We start from the raw sequence: 16728 nt of genomic DNA, 5'->3' as shown, positions 1-16728 counted from the left end.
CTATTCTATAGAGATTGTCAGGTTCGAAGAAACAAATGTATTACCACAAGTGGGTTTGCATATATAAATACTAGCCAGATGTGTAAACCCATCTCCCGCTAGATTCACTTTCTGCAAATCCAATCCATTTCGACTTTATTTTATGCAGTTTTTATAGTTTAATATGCTCGAGGAATGTGCAGTTTAGTTTAATCTTCACAAGTCCAGGGGGCATGTATCTAACATTTTCTAATATATATTGATTTCAACTGGTAACTAATAAACTCTTAAAATCTCTTTTTTTTTAAGTTCACAAAGTGGCAGACAGAAATACAAATAAATATCTCATATATTCATGAAAGTTTTACTTAAAGAAGACATCTAAGCAAGCAGCATGTCACATGCTTATATTCATCTGTTTTGTGTTCATTTTATTTCCAAAAAGATGTAAAGAGAACAAAGGAAGTCGACAAAATATATGAAAATAAAGCATAGCAGTTTTTATTTTGAACATAGAAACGTGATAATCTGATGGGGGTGACCTACTATAAAAGATCTATTTAACTAGGTATTCATAAAGTTGAATAATTTTGTTTTCTAATATTATATTGCGGTCTTACCCTACCAAAATACTAAGATTCACATGCAATTTCGTAGGGTCCAAAAGAGGAAAAGAACAAAAAGACAAGATATACAATTTTTTTTTCTTTTGATATTTCATTTAATATGTAGTTTAACAATTTGTAATTTTTCTTTTAATATTTCATTTAATATAGTGTAAAAACAATGTTGTAAAAATGTGAATGTAGATGACAAGTTTAGATCAACTAGAGAAGTTGATCAGCTTGCAGCAATACTCTCCGGAGCTCACTCTCCATAGCTCTTAACATCACTGGCTTTCTCACAACTCCATTGATCCCAATCTGCATACACTTGTCCCACATTTCTTCGTCCAAGCTCACGGTCATTGCCACAATCAACGGCCAAGAACGGCTCCTGATCCTCATGGCCACTTCAAAGCCATCCATCTCTGCCATTTGTAGATCAAGCACCACCACTTGAAACGACGATGAAGATGATGAAGAGCTAGGTGCAATGGCAGTGAGGCAATCGAATCCAGATGATACCGCGGTTACGCTGCATCCAAGTTTTTCTAAAAGTTTACGCGTAACCGCCAGGTTTGAATCATTGGTGTCTACTAATAAAACTTGCAAGCCACGTAATAAAGAACTAGCATGAGGGTGAGGTTGGTGGTCAGGACCTGATGCTTCGCCTGATCCATGGACTGATATAATAGTCAGTTGGGCTTACAGACTACAGAAAAGGCCCATGTCGAAGACATTTCTGATAAGCCCACCAAGAATTCAACAACGGTCATCTCGTCACTTGTCAACAAACGACAAAACCAGAGATGTACGGAGAAGCCAGCTATGAAGACAACGACATTCAACAACTTTGGAGTTCTTACTCAATGCGCTGTCGTATGATTGAAACCCTAGAGCATTAGGTCTCGTTGTGTATAAAAGGAGATAGCTTTGTAATGAAAACCTTAAGTTGAATAAAATGAAAGTTTAAGTGTTCATCTTCTCTACTCTGTTTCTCTGTTCTTTATGGTATCAGAGCATTATGGAAGACAACGATCCTTTGTCAGCTCCTACTTTGAGTATCTCACACTGTGTTACTCTCAAACTCTCATCTAAAAACTATCTCCTTTGGAAAACCCAATTTGAGTCTTTCTTGTCAAGTCAGTCACTGCTAGGGTTTGTAAACGGAACCTTGCCGCGTCCCTCACCTACCGTCACTGTCCGAAATGAAGACGCCGTGGTTGAAGAGGCAAATCCAGAGTTTGCAAAATGGGTTAGAAAAGACCAGCTTGTTATGGCTTGGCTTTTCGGCTCATTGACTGAAGAAGCACTCAGATCTGTGTATGGACTACACTCAGCTCAAGATGTGTGGTTCAGTCTTGGGAAGAAGTACAACCGTGTCTCTGCAACCAGAAAGCTCGACCTGCAAAGAAAACTCCAAGGTATGAAGAAGGGTCAGAAGACAATGACTGAGTATCTCAATGATATCAAAAGTGTCTGTGATCAGTTAGATTCTATCGGTAGCTCTTTGTCGGAACAAGAAGTCATATATGGTGCTTTAGGAGGTCTTGGTAAAGAATATGAAGCTATTTGTACTGTGATAGAACACTCCATGGACTCCAACTCTGAGATGAGCTTTGAGGATGCTGTTTTCAAGCTCATCAACTTCGATGATAAGCTTCAGACAAACAATGAGTCCCACGATGTCAACCCTCATTTAGCCTTTCATGCTGGTCGTGGAGGATACAATAACAGAGGACGTGGTGGTAACAACAACAGGGGTGGATATCGTGGTAGAGGATCTCAGTCTTACTCGACTAGAGGCAGAGGTTTCCAGCAACAGTTCACTGGAAACTCTTCAAGCAGAACAACATGTCAGATATGCGGTCGCTACGGTCACTCAGCAGCACGATGCTACAACAGATTTGATCAGGATTTTGAGAGCCCTGAGACGCTTCATAAAGCCTTTGCTACTGTCAAGTTGTCTGATCGTGAGCATGGTACAGGACAAGACTGGTACCCAGACTCTGCAGCGTCTGCTCATATCACGAATGACGCGTCTCAGCTCTCATCCAGTCAACCTTACCTTGGAAATGATCAAGTCATTGTAGGAAATGGAGACTATTTGCCTATCACCCATGTTGGTTCCATCGCCATTCATACTCCTCAAGGTACTTTACCTCTTGATGATGTCTTGGTTTGCCCTGCTATTACAAAATCGTTGATGTCTGTATCTAAACTCACATCAGATTATCCCTGTGAGTTCACATTTGATGATGAATCTGTGTGTGTTAAGGACAAGGGAACAAAGCAGGTGATAGCACGAGGAAAAAGGAATAAGGACCTCTACATACTGAAGAATCAAAAGCTTCAGGCTTACTACTCCACAAGGCAGCAGGTCACAAGTGATGAGGTGTGGCATCAGCGGTTAGGCCATCCTCACAAGGAGATTCTTCAGTTTCTAGTCAGAAATAAGTCTATAGTTTTGAATAAGAAAGATGTTCAGTTGTTGTGTGATGCTTGTCAGCTTGGGAAAAGTTGTAAACTCCCATTTCTTGCTTCTGAAACAGTGTCTTCTCATCCTTTAGAAAGAATACATTGTGATCTATGGGGTCCAAGTCCTATTGTGTCTACTCAAGGCTTTAAATATTATGCTATTTTTGTTGACAACTACTCCAGATTCTCTTGGTTCTATCCTCTAAAGTTAAAATCCGACTTCTACTCTGTGTTTTTAAGGTTTCAAACCTTGGTTGAAAATCAGTACAAACACAAGATCAAGCAATTTCAGTCGGATGGGGGTGGAGAGTTTGTCAACAACAGGTTCTTGGCTCATCTTGCAAGCTGTGGTATTAAGCATCTCTTGTCATGTCCTCACACACCGCAACAAAATGGCATCTCAGAAAGGAAGCATCGACACATTACTGAGCTTGGGCTTACGATGATGTATCACAGTAAAGTTCCTCAAGCATTGTGGGTTGAAGCATTCTTCACTGCTTCTTTCCTTGGGAATCTTCTTCCCTCGTCGTCTCTTCCAGATAATGACAGTCCCTACAAACGTCTGAATGGTGAAGCTCCTGTTTATACTTCTCTTCGAGTTTTTGGGTGCAAATGCTTTCCATATCTACGTCCTTACATGAAAAATAAACTTGATCCCAAGTCCCTTGCTTGCGTTTTTCTCGGGTATAATGAAAAATACAAAGGATATAGATGTTTTTATCCTCCAACGGGAACTGTATACATCAGCCGTCATGTACTTTTTGATGAATCATCGTTCCCCTTTGGAGATATCTATAGCAAGTTTCAGAATAAAACTTCTTCTGTTCTTCGTAATGCGTGGTTGAAGTCTGCAGTCGAACCAGCTCTGTCTCAAGCACATTCTTCAGCTGAGTTTCGGTATGTTGAGGAAGATTTTCCTTTGTTGGTCAAGCCTACTGCTCACGTCTTGCCCCCTAATCTTCACTCACCTGTGGAACACCAGAATGGAGAAGCAGAACAGCTGTCTGAATCCTCTGATCATGAGTCTTCTGATCATGATTCTACTAATGGTGATGATGGAGAAACAGTTTCTCCAGATCAACCACCTCTTGTTCCTATTCTCCCAACTCATACGATGACTACTAGAGCTCGGTCAGGCATTGTTAAACCAAATCCCAGGTATGCCTTGTTTAATGTAAAGTCTGGATGCTCCGAGCCAAGATCAGTCAAAGCAGCTCTAAGAGATAAAGCTTGGACTGCATCGATGGATGTGGAGATGGCAAACATGGAAGAAACAGAAACTTTTGAGCTTGTTCCACCTGAAGAAGGTCAGAATCCGCTAGGCTGCAGATGGGTCTACAAAGAAAAGTTAAATGCTGATGGGTCTGTGTTGAAGCTTCGGTCAAGATTGGTAGCTAAAGGTAATGAGCAAGAGGAAGGTGTGGACTATCTAGAAACATTTAGTCCTGTCGTGCGCACTGCAACAATCCGAGCCATTCTACATGTGGCAGTGACAAAAGATTGGCAGATCAGACAACTAGATGTTCAAAATGCCTTTTTACATGGTGAACTCAAAGAGAAAGTGTTCATGGTTCAGCCACCAGGGTATGTTGATAAGCAACGACCAGACTATGTATGCAGACTTAAGAAGGCGATATACGGACTCAAACAAGCACCTCGGGCCTGGTTTGATAAGTTTAGCACTTTCTTGATAAACTTTGGTTTTCAATGCAGTTTTCCTGACCCATCATTGTTTGTCTATCACCAAGGTACAGACCTCATCTATCTCTTATTGTATGTTGATGATATGATCCTAACAGGAAACAACAATAAGTTGGTTGAGACACTTCTGCAACGTCTCAATGCTGAGTTTAGAATGAAGGACATGGGAGATATACACTATTTTCTTGGGATTCAAGTACATCACAAGGAAGATGGTCTGTTTTTAAACCAAGCCAAGTATGCTCAAGACCTTCTGGTTATAGCTGGAATGGCTGATTGTGCGCCTGTTTCAACACCTCTACCCACAAAGCTTGATCATCTGGTGGGACAAGATGAGGTGTTCTCAGAACCGTCGTATTTCAGAAGCTTAGCTGGTAAACTTCAATACCTAACTTTGACTCGTCCGGATCTTCAATTTTCTGTTAACTACATTTGCCAAAAGATGCATCAGCCGAGTGTTTCAGATTTTAATCTTTTGAAGAGAGTTTTGCGGTATGTCAAAGGAACAACTGAGATGGGTATTAGTATCAACAAGGCAAGCGATTCTACACTGCTCTGCTATAGTGACTCAGACTGGGCAGGATGCAAAGACACAAGAAGATCCACTGGTGGTTTCTGTACATTCTTGGGGTCAAATATCATCTCGTGGTCAGCTAGAAGACATGATACGGTTTCAAAATCCTCTACCGAAGCCGAGTATAGAACCATGTCGATGGCAGCTTCTGAAGTGGCATGGTTGCAGAACCTTCTGCGAATTATGGGTCTTCAACAGAAGGTTACACCACTTCTTCTCTGTGATAACCTGTCTGCCGTGTGTCTTACAGCAAATCCTCGGTTTCATAAACGCACGAAGCACTTTGAAGTAGACTTCCATTATGTTCGTGAGAGAGTGGCTATGAAGATGTTGGAGGTAAAACACATCCCTGCAACTCTTCAAATTGCAGATGTTTTTACGAAACCACTCTCTCTTGATGCTTTCAGTCGACTTCGTACCAAACTGAGTGTCTCTCTTCCGACACTAAGTTTGAGGGGGAGTAATAGTCAGTTGGGCTTACAGACTACAGAAAAGGCCCATGTCGAAGACATTTCTGATAAGCCCACCAAGAATTCAACAACGGTCATCTCGTCACTTGTCAACAAACGACAAAACCAGAGATGTACGGAGAAGCCAGCTATGAAGACAACGACATTCAACAACTTTGGAGTTCTTACTCAATGCGCTGTCGTATGATTGAAACCCTAGAGCATTAGGTCTCGTTGTGTATAAAAGGAGATAGCTTTGTAATGAAAACCTTAAGTTGAATAAAATGAAAGTTTAAGTGTTCATCTTCTCTACTCTGTTTCTCTGTTCTTTATGATATTGAGGGTCGGCGTCGAAACTTGAGTAGCAATGACATGGCTTCGGGTGAACCATCCGAGCCAGGTACCACCGAGATGTTCCCTTGAATCAACTGCACATATTATAAAGAATACGACATGTTAAAAGATTACCCTAGACCGAAACCCACACTAATAACGAGATATGTTACGAAATAACTCACCTGCACCACTTTCTTACAAACACCAAAGCTTAGATCTTGTCCCAACCCATAGCCAGATAATCTCACTTCACCAACTTCTTGATCTCTTGACGAAACAGAAGCAAATGATTGAGAACTTGAACCATCATTCTCAACATTCATTTCGAATCTTATGCACACATCTCCATCTGCTGAAGAAGCTGGTGATCTCCATGCAGCCCATCTTTGATCACTCCTATCCAAGCTTCCTCGTTCTTTAAAAACCTTAAAGATCACCGACGACGATGATCCCTCTTGACACTTTCTAGGCTTTACTAAACTACCAACCATATGAAGTATCACCTGAAAGACTCTTCTTTCATCGCCTACTACATTATCAGGCAGAGACTTCTCCGCATCAACCGTAAACCGAAACCCATTGTAAAGACACAAACACCTCGCCAAACAAGCCGCCTCACGAACCGTGCGGTGCAAACTAAACGGTTTCATCTCCGTGACAAATCTACCGTCCGAAACATCCATCGCGTCCCCGACCAAGTTCGACATAACATTCCCGGTCTTCACCATCGTATCAACAATCATCTTCTGCTCGTTACTCAGCTTCTCGTCCTGTATCATCGACAGAAGACCGAGTATAGAATGCATAGGACGTCTCATCCCTTCGCTCATCGCTTTTTGCAACACATTCCTCGCTTGGCTCGCCCTCATCGCGTCCCTCTTCGCGATCTGCAAGGCCCTGTTCTGGTCGGAGAGCTTCTCCCTCATCATCTGAGACTCCTCAAGAACCGCTGCGTGAGACAACGCAACGGCCACTTGGTCAGCGACGACTTTAACAATCTCAATCTCCTGATAACTCCACTCCCGAGGCTGCCCGCTAGGTAACACGCAGACGAGTACGGCGTAACATGTCTGAATCAACTCAGGCGTCCCTCCTTTAAAATCCGACACACGAAGCATCGGCATTCTAATGGCAGCCACTGGTCCAATCTCACTAACATCTCCACCACTAGCTCGAGCTATCAACGAGTCAACGCTTAATATATTCACATCATTGCTTTCTCTAACCCTAACAACGTCCACGTCATCAATAGAAACAGAGTAGCCGTAACCACTCCTCCCTCTAAGCTCATGAGTCAGATTCATCTCACTCTTACCTTCATTCTCCATCCACACCGCGCAGTTCTGCAACGCCAGAGTCTTCGAAAGCTCAACCAAAGTAGTGTAAAGAATCGTGTGACGGTCCAACGACTTGCGTATCTCTTGAGTAAGCATACGAACGTGAACGCCAGTCTCTTTCTGAATCATAATGAGACCAACCTCACGTCCAAGCTCATGAGCCTTCTTCTTGAGCATAAACTCTCGAACTTTGACTTTCAGAAGGAGAGGGATGAGAGTGATGAGCGTGATCGCAGTGGCGCAGGAGACGAGAGCGGTCAACATCTTGAAAACGGTCAACGCCACCATGAGCTTGAAAGGGTGGGGACCGTAAGTCCAGCCGTGGAGGAGATGAGTCATACCGCAGAGGACAATGAAGGCGATGAACTCGAAGAGGACCCATTTGAATGGGACGTTGGAGCAGCTCACGAAGTAGAGTAGCTCGATCGGGATTGAGAAGTAAGCGACCGCGATCAAGAAGTCGCTTACTCTTTGCGTCTCGAGGATGTTCTCTGTGCTCCAGAAACTTCCTCCTTCGTCTTCGCAGTTACACCCGCCGCCGTTTCCAGCCGCCGCCGGAGAAACACAGATCAGTATCGAGAATAGTATCAACAACACAGAAGCTACTTCTCTCACCATCATCTTCTTAAGAAAATGCTTAAACCCATGACTCTCTATAACTAGTAGAAACGATGAAAATGAAAAAAAAAAGTTTAAAATTAGAACTTTAAAAGTGGCTAAGCAATAGACAGAACATGCAAAGAAGGAAAGTACCTGAAAGACATGATTTTATTAAGACCAAACTGTCTTCAGTTCTCAGATCTGATCGAACTTGTGAAACTCCAGCAAATCAACGTGGGACAAGTTTCGATTTCTCGGTGGCATTCCGATGAACGAAAACGACGAGACCGGAAAAAGAGAAGAGAGAGAGAGAGAGAGAGAGAGAGAGAGAGAGAGAGAGAGAAACAAATCTAGAAAAAGAATCTTAAAAAGAGAAGAGAGAGAGATAGCGACAAATCTGAAACCTATATTAAAAACGTGGTGCACGTACATACATGTATATATATGATTCACTAGATTTGACAACATATATATACGCAAAAAAAGAAAAGTACTTTAAAGATGCTCTCAAGTCTTCAGCTCAGATGCTTAGCGAGTTTCAGACCTCTATGAGTTGTTTCCGTGTTCTGTGATTTGTAGACAGACACTCAGGTTCTGAGATTAGTGACGGAGTTTATGCCTTAAGCCGCCATTGGAGAATATAAAGGAAAGTGTAATTTATAATACATGTGTGTAAGTAAAGGTTGGAGCCGTTGGTTTTAAGAAGAAGGTTTTGGAATTTTTTATTTATTTTAGATTTGGAAACCTATTGGGTCCCACTTGTTCTTACATGAACCGAACTTGGACGCACTTTTGTATTTTTCTCTGAGTTGTTTTTTATTTTTACTAATTTCTTTTCTGTGTCAATAATGCATTCCATGTAATTAAATATTAACTTGTTGACAAGAAAAATATATTAAAATATTAACTTCTGCTATTTATCTCCACTTGTCAGTTTATTTGGGAAAATAAATTAATGTTTTTATGTAACTTATAGCTGTAAATTAAAAAAATTAATGGTACTTTGAATTTATCAAATCCTGTATATCCTGAGAATGAGAATATAGTTTAAAAAAAATAAAATAAATGAGTAGTAAAATACAGCGTTGGAAACCAACAAGCCACATGACGTGAATCTAGGAACCTAATATACTTTAATAAATGGGTTAGTTGTAGTCAAAGAAATACCCTAAAAATAATAAAGATCCAACGAAATTTTTCCTAAATATATTTTGGTCCATCGCTATGGCTTATATGTAAAGAATAATTCTATGAGCATTACTAAGAATCATAATAATACTGATAGCACGAGAGAAGTTGAAAGGGATATTCTCTCTCTACAAACTCTGCTCTGTCTTCTGACTAGAACTCCGACGGATTCACGATTCCCGGCCGATGGCGTAGGCTTTCTAGCCACCGTCGGTCCGGCTCCTCTTTGTTTTTTTCTTTTGTTTTTTGTTTTGCATGTTTATCGGCGAGAGGGGATGTCGCTTTTCTTCTCTCTTTTTACCTTCCGGCTTTTCTGGTTCCGGGACGCGGTGGCTCCTCTAGTTCCGCCGTCGTCGGCCTTGATTCTGGGGCTGTACCGTTTCTGTTTTCGGTATTGGTCGCCGGCTCCTGACTCCCATAGATGCGTACGAGCTGAGTTTAGGGTGTTCTGTTCGGGTGATGGGTGGCTGAATTCGGAGAAGATCTCGGCGGGGCCGATGGCATCTCTCTGAAGATCGGGCCTCTGGTGAAAACCGCTGAATCCTATACCTTTAATATCTGTTGTTGGAGGTGGATTTGGCGGATTGTAGTTCTTATCCCGGTGTTTCCGGTGGTCTGTTTCGATTGGTTCAGCGTCGTCCTCTATTTGGGGTGGAGTAGGTGATTCGGTTTCCGGCGAAGTTGCGGTTGCGGTCCGGCGGAGAGCTCTAGCCGTTCGAGCTGACGAAGCTGCAGAGTCCGCCATGCGTCTATCCGGTGGTTGTGGTTCAACACGTGGAGATGTGTAGAGCGGTGAAGCGGTGACGTTGGGTCTCAGGTTTTTCTTGGGCTTTGAGTGGTTTTCGTTTAATGGGCCTTTCATTATAGTTTGTATGTTGGGTCGTTTCTGGGCTCATTTGTAAAATAACTCTTTTTCTTTAATAATATTTATGATGGCAAAAAAAAAAAAAATTCTAATAAACAAAAGATCACAAAATCTAACACTAATCAATACGTTTTGAACTGACATAAGCCATGGGACATAAGTAGTAGGATAGCGATGAAATTAGTCTAATCAATATCATAATTGTCAAATAGTACCCAGACAAAAAAAATAAATGAAATGAAAATAACGCTTAAGAAGTTGATTAATGTGAGGGACCTACAAAACGTAGATCTTTTTAATGTTTCCTTCACCATACATGAATCTGAAGAGTAATGAGTATATATTTGAAACCACATTGGCCTATCTATCTTATTAAATCAGAAACATTACAACTTCTTCTATGTAGATTTTAAAGGTGGACCTCATATATTTAAATTAAATGTCTCATTCTTTATATATAATACGTACTATAGGCTAACTTTGCATTGATGCATTTCCTTAAATACAATTCTTCTTTTTGTCCATATTCCATATATGATTTTCACATTTATTACATGTCGATTTAAATAAGATAGATACTAAAAATACTAAAAATATTAATCGTTTTAGAATTACCTTATACAATTCATTTTAAATTGATCAGTATACTTTCATTGGCCATATTGATTTTATTAGTATGAATAACATTAAGTAGATAAGTCACAGACACATACATAAAGATATGACTATTCTTTAACTACGTTGGGCCTAATCTACTTTCTAAAACAAATAACACATAGCTTTATATATTGTATAGAATATAGTAATGTTGTATAGTATTATACTTATACAATAATACTTAAAACAAACCAAACTGAAATATAATATATATCGAAAATGCTTTGAACCATTACACACAAAATATATTAGACCTCAGAGATAAAATTCACTTTGAAATTATGTAATAGTTATTTTAAAAAATTAAATTTCGTAATGTACAAAAAACATAAGTTTTATATAAAATTTTGTGTTACAATAGAAAGACACAACTCGCGCTTGCAAAGTGTTATTTTTACATAAAGACAGATTTGATATTGTTCTTTAAACACAAAATTGAATTATACAAACTCGATACTACATAAAACTAAACAATATAGAATACATTTTAAAAATAAAACCCGTGCGGGTGCGCATGGCCTTTGCGAAAATCGTAGATACGTTTATATAATATATTATATATTATGTTACACATATTTTCATATAAATAATACTCCAGTGTAAGTTTTATATGATAAATGTTGAAAATACAAAATATATAGCACTATATATTTTAAATAATATATATAAAAAATCTACTTCACGTTATCATAAAATTTAAAAATCAAATTTAGTAATTAAACACATTACTTATTTAAACACATTAGTACACATTGTTATTTATCAAAATTTTATATTAATACACATTGCAATCATGTATAACATTTAGTAAATTTAGTAGAAAAAAAAAAATTGACTCCCGCTCGGTAGAGCGGGTCATGATCTAGTTCATCATTATTATTAACATTACTTGTTAATTTTTATGGTTTAACACTACAGATCAAATTAGACCATAGACTTGTGCTACTGTCTTCGGAAACATCATTGTTTATAGGGATGGGAATAAAAGACCAACCTCTTCTTCTTTTTTGATAGTACTGGATTTGATCTAAATAAACTGAACCTAGAAGTTTTGAGACAACACGTTACCAAATTTGTGGGTTTAATCGAATGTTAAAGTCGTTTCCTTTTTGCTATATTCTTTTGATTAACCAACTAACCATTGAACCAAGCATTCGTTTGTCTTTTTCTAAATGTTCATGTAATTGACCTCTTCCTCTGGCTATTACTTGACATTGAATTACTGTAAAATAGTCGCTTTCTTACAAAAAATTTATAGTAATAATCTGAGACTTTTTTATAATCTCATAATCTGAAACTATCAGACCAATTCAAAGGTTGTTCCAAGGGCGACTTTGTGAGCTTATTGTTGGGTATAAATTAATTATTTTGGAAAGAGTAGAATACATTGTGATAGATCAAACTACCATATTGATGTTTTTGATTACACAATAGGTGTGGAGTAGGTCTGGTCTGCAAACGGATCGAAGTAGCATATTTTGTAATTTGTTTTGTACTTTACGGATATCTGATTTTCTGATTTGCTTTATTTTGCAAATATGGATATCTGGTTTTTTGTATATTTTGATTTCCGATTTTGTTTTTAATATTTGTAAATATTCACGGATATTTCATTTACTTTATTTAATATAAGTAAATCTAAAAAAAATAAAATCAGTTTATATTTTAGAAATATTTTTTAACATAACAAAAATATAAAGTAAAAATTTATGAACAAAATAATCTTTGTTTAGTTTAATGAAAGATGAAACGAGAAAATATTTGCTATCATGTTCAAGAACAAAAAAAAATCAAAATTGACCTCATGAAAACTAAAGTAAAGAACCAACCAAGAGACAAATCTCATTTTGCAATTAGTTCTTTGAACGACCGACAAAAGCTAACGACGAAAAAGTAGTTAAAAAAAGTATTTCATAAGTTAAAAGTTAAAAGAAAATTGGCCATTTTCTGGTCCCATGACGGTAAAATAGTTGTCTGAATTGAAACGCTAAAGATTTATATATTACGATAAACATGACACTAAGCTTACTAATTTCGTGGTTATATTAATGAACTCTTATATAAACATATTGAAATGAAAAACAAGAATTGATTTTTAAAAAGTATATAAAGATGAAAATAAAAATAAACTAAAATAATGTACTATATTTTAGCATATTTTATATATATTTTCAGTTCTACAGTTATTGATTTATTTATATAATAGATATAAAACTACATAAAATAATGGTTAACTAGATAATGGTACACACCTTGTGAGGATTAATATATATCCATCCAATTCTAATTTTGACATATTTTTATTTTTATCTAAATTATTTAACTATTTTAAATAATAAATTAATAAAAATATAATTTTTTATTAAGACATAATTTAAATAATGGTTTAGTGTTTGCAATCTTTTATTTATTTTATTACTAAACCACAAGTATAAAAATAATCATCAACATAATAATCTAATAGAATTCTATTAATACTTTAAAAATAATATAATAGATAAGTTTACAAAATAAAACTATAGTTACTAATTATGAGTGAAGTCCATGAAACCAAATTCCTTTTTGATAATACATCCGAACAGTAGTTTAACGAGGAAATTGACAAATGGGACACTCTTAACTTGAGTTTGTCCAACTAATACTTTGCTTAAGATGTTTTTCCTATTAGAATTTTAACTAATGTTAATACGATTATACCTTTAAATTAATGAATTTTTTTAAAAAAATAAAATATAATAATTTTTAATTGTTTTGTTAATATAATTTTGTAAGTAATAAAAGAAGGTGAAATAGAAAAAGGCAAAGCACAATAAACCTATAAATCTTGACTTCGTTCTCTCATTTTCTCCACTTCTCAGACGAAAGTTTACTCATCCATTCCATGACAATTTCTTCTTCTTCTTCAAGTGTTTAAAATTCGCCATCTCTGTTTTATATTTCTTCTTCTCTATCTCTTATTGTAGGTTTTTTCTTCTCTCTTTCTTCATTTTCGTATTTGTTCTTTATCTTCTCTGGTCGGCTAAGTTATATCATCAATTTCATCAAAATTTTACGCTTTCTTACACACGGTATGTATTTCACCCTTTTAATTCTTAAAATCCTAATTTTTAAGAATTGGTTGTATCTCTTTTCAATTATAATTAGTTCTAGGGTTCGATTAGTCATCACCTACACATCGATTAAGGCAAGCATATATAGACAATAAAAAGATAGGGACATCAGATTATCAATAGGGACATCTAGTCTCGGCTCCAAAATTTTAGCCAATGTAATTTGCTTTCTATACTGTATATGAAGACTCTCTGTTTATATTTTGAACTTGTAATGTATGCACTATGCAGGTTGCCCATAATCTTTTCCTTACAATTTTTTCATGAGGTTAAGTTGTGTACATCCTTGATGCTTGAAAGAGAGACAAGTGGAACATTTCAAGCTCCCAAGATCTTTATATGCTTCGATCTAACAATATACCTTTTTCCGAAGTGAATAATAGTTGTATATTTGTGTTTATTCCAAGCAACAGGAACATGCATATTCCTCTTGTTGTTAACTAAACCGACGAAGTTAAACCAATAATGTAATTTTATTAATGTTTTGGTAAACGTTGTGCATAAATAAAAATATTTGTTATAAAAGTTAGACATAAGGGATAGCAAAGATTGAAAACTGTTTTTTTTTATGAAATTGATACAGGAAAAGAAATTATGCTCTGCAGACAAAAAAAAATATTGATCTCTATGGTATTGTTCCAGTCCCAAATGTTACCATTCGACCACACATTTTCTTGTCAACCACAAAAACCCACTGCTCACTATCCATACACCTGATTTAACATGGATATGAACCATGTTTGTGTGGATAGAGAGAAGAGATGGTGAGATAGATGAAGAAGAAAAAGAAACATAAAATGAAAGAGAAAAAGATTGTAGGGGAGAGAAACGCGGGAGAAAAGATATGGTGCAATTTTACTATAGATTTAGGGTAGATTTAGGAAAAATAATAACCGAAATATGGAAACTTCCATTTTTTTCTTTTAGATGGAATACATAATCTAGGTATAGATTAGAAAGATGAATAATCGGTGGGATATATAATCTTCCTCAAATGGACATTAAGGTTATAGTTAGAATAAATTATGAAACATAAATAAGTTAAGTTAGACCGTAGAGTAAAATACAGAACACATTTTTGAGGTAGATGTAGACCACCGTTATCTGATTATAATAAAAGAGAACAAATTTTAGCAGAAGTAGAATAAAAATAAAATTTTGTTTATGTTTTATATCCAAATTATATCATTGTAATATACTTTGTATCCGAGTTCTAAACTAAGTATATTGTTAGAATGAGTATTCTATGCTTAGGGATAAAATAAAATGGTTACATAAGTTTTTTTTTATAAAAAATATAGAGATAGTCTTACTTATGTTTCCAGTAGTTTTCATATTTTTTTTGAAAATTTTAAAACGTAAATATTACTTTTTGCATTACAAAAGGGTAAAAGATATCCAAAGTGGCATGAAAGATCAAAAGTCCTAACATGACAAATAAAAGTTGAGAATGTCTCATTTCGCCAATTCTTTCTAGTTTAATTACATATTATATAAATTTCATATGAGTTTAGAGTGACAACTATTAACAAACTCTCCAATAATTAAAAAATATTTCTATTTAACTAAATTCTTATAAATTAAAAGTAATAAATTATATATGGTTGGTAAAGCTGATTTTTAATTATAACAGTAAAAATTGTATTCTTTAGACTCACAGTATTTGATTGGTAAAATGATGTTGATGAAAAAAAATTCCTTTTAAAAATAAAAATAAAGAAAAATATTATATGATTTAATATTATTAAAATAAAAATAAATGATAATTACTAATTAATATATGGCAAATAAATTTATTAAAATTTAATAAAAATATGATAAATAAACAACATAACCTAAAATCATGAAGAAACTCACAGATTGGCAAATTTACTTTTCAAATAATGATATAGATAGTTGACACAAAAAATTTAGGTTTGAATAGAGTCCCTGAAATCTCATGTGAGCCGCTCTTCTGACTTTTACGTTCGTTGATTAGATTCTTTTTTTTCTTTTTGTTACGCACCAAACATTGTGGATTAAGTATATGATTCAGAAACCCATTTGCGTAGTAGTATATATGTAGAAAACTAGACATGCTACTATCAGAGCATACTCAAACATTAGTTTCCGTGATAATTTCATACACCATTATAAACCGTAAATACTCTAGGACATGATTGCGAGAGAATTGTTTTCTTAAATCCTTGTCAATAACTTTTGTGTTAATTGATGTAATAAAACCTTAATTATGTTAACAAAAAGGAAAACGATAATTTCATACCCAACATATCGTAATATGTTCAATTTATATATTTATTTAACAAAAAAATATTATATATTTTAGAAAATTTTAAATAATATACATTTGATTTACTTTTTGGTGAAATTATGGACCAATCACCACATCATGTGTTACTTCATCTATTTTCTTTCTTTAACATGGATATTACCCTAGTTAATTTCATTGATGAGAATGTCACGTGTACAATAATGTTTAAAAAATAAAATAAAATAGGCATTTTATAAAAAAAATGTTTTTAGAAAATGCAAATGTCTATATTTTTATTGTTTAGGAAAATTAACAAACTTAATTAAATAACATAATTTTGATCTAAAATAAGAGATATACATTATAATGTCTCGATCCAATCAATTACTCACTCTTATGTTAATTTTGGTTTTGTGTGTATAGAAAATTTTAAATAGATTGTGTAATCATGCGAATAATTTTGTTTTAAGATATTGAAAATTTATGATATGTTAATCTAAATTCTTTAAATGTAATCAACATAACCAAAATTTATCGAGAGTAACTGATTATAACACTAGCATTGAATTTGAATCATTACAACATAAATATAACTTTATAT

The 16728-nt window shown here is 35.5% G+C and overlaps 1 protein-coding gene across 1 annotated transcript; it reads right to left on the bottom strand.

The window, feature by feature from the left end:
* Positions 1–669: 669 nt before the first annotated feature.
* On the bottom strand, positions 670–8729 carry LOC130496737 (ethylene receptor 2). Its single transcript, XM_056989103.1, has 4 exons — positions 8210–8729; positions 6302–8115; positions 6122–6211; positions 670–1271 (listed from the first exon to the last, which is right to left on the bottom strand). Exons 2-4 carry the CDS (start codon positions 8075–8077, stop codon positions 807–809), a joined length of 2331 nt encoding a protein of 776 aa, XP_056845083.1. The 5' UTR covers positions 8078–8115; positions 8210–8729; the 3' UTR covers positions 670–806.
* Positions 8730–16728: the final 7999 nt, after the last annotated feature.

The sequence above is a fragment of the Raphanus sativus genome, chromosome 6 (assembly GCF_000801105.2).
Source record: "Raphanus sativus cultivar WK10039 chromosome 6, ASM80110v3, whole genome shotgun sequence".
NCBI lineage: Eukaryota > Viridiplantae > Streptophyta > Magnoliopsida > Brassicales > Brassicaceae > Raphanus > Raphanus sativus.
This window is presented reverse-complemented; position numbering and strand designations above follow the sequence as displayed.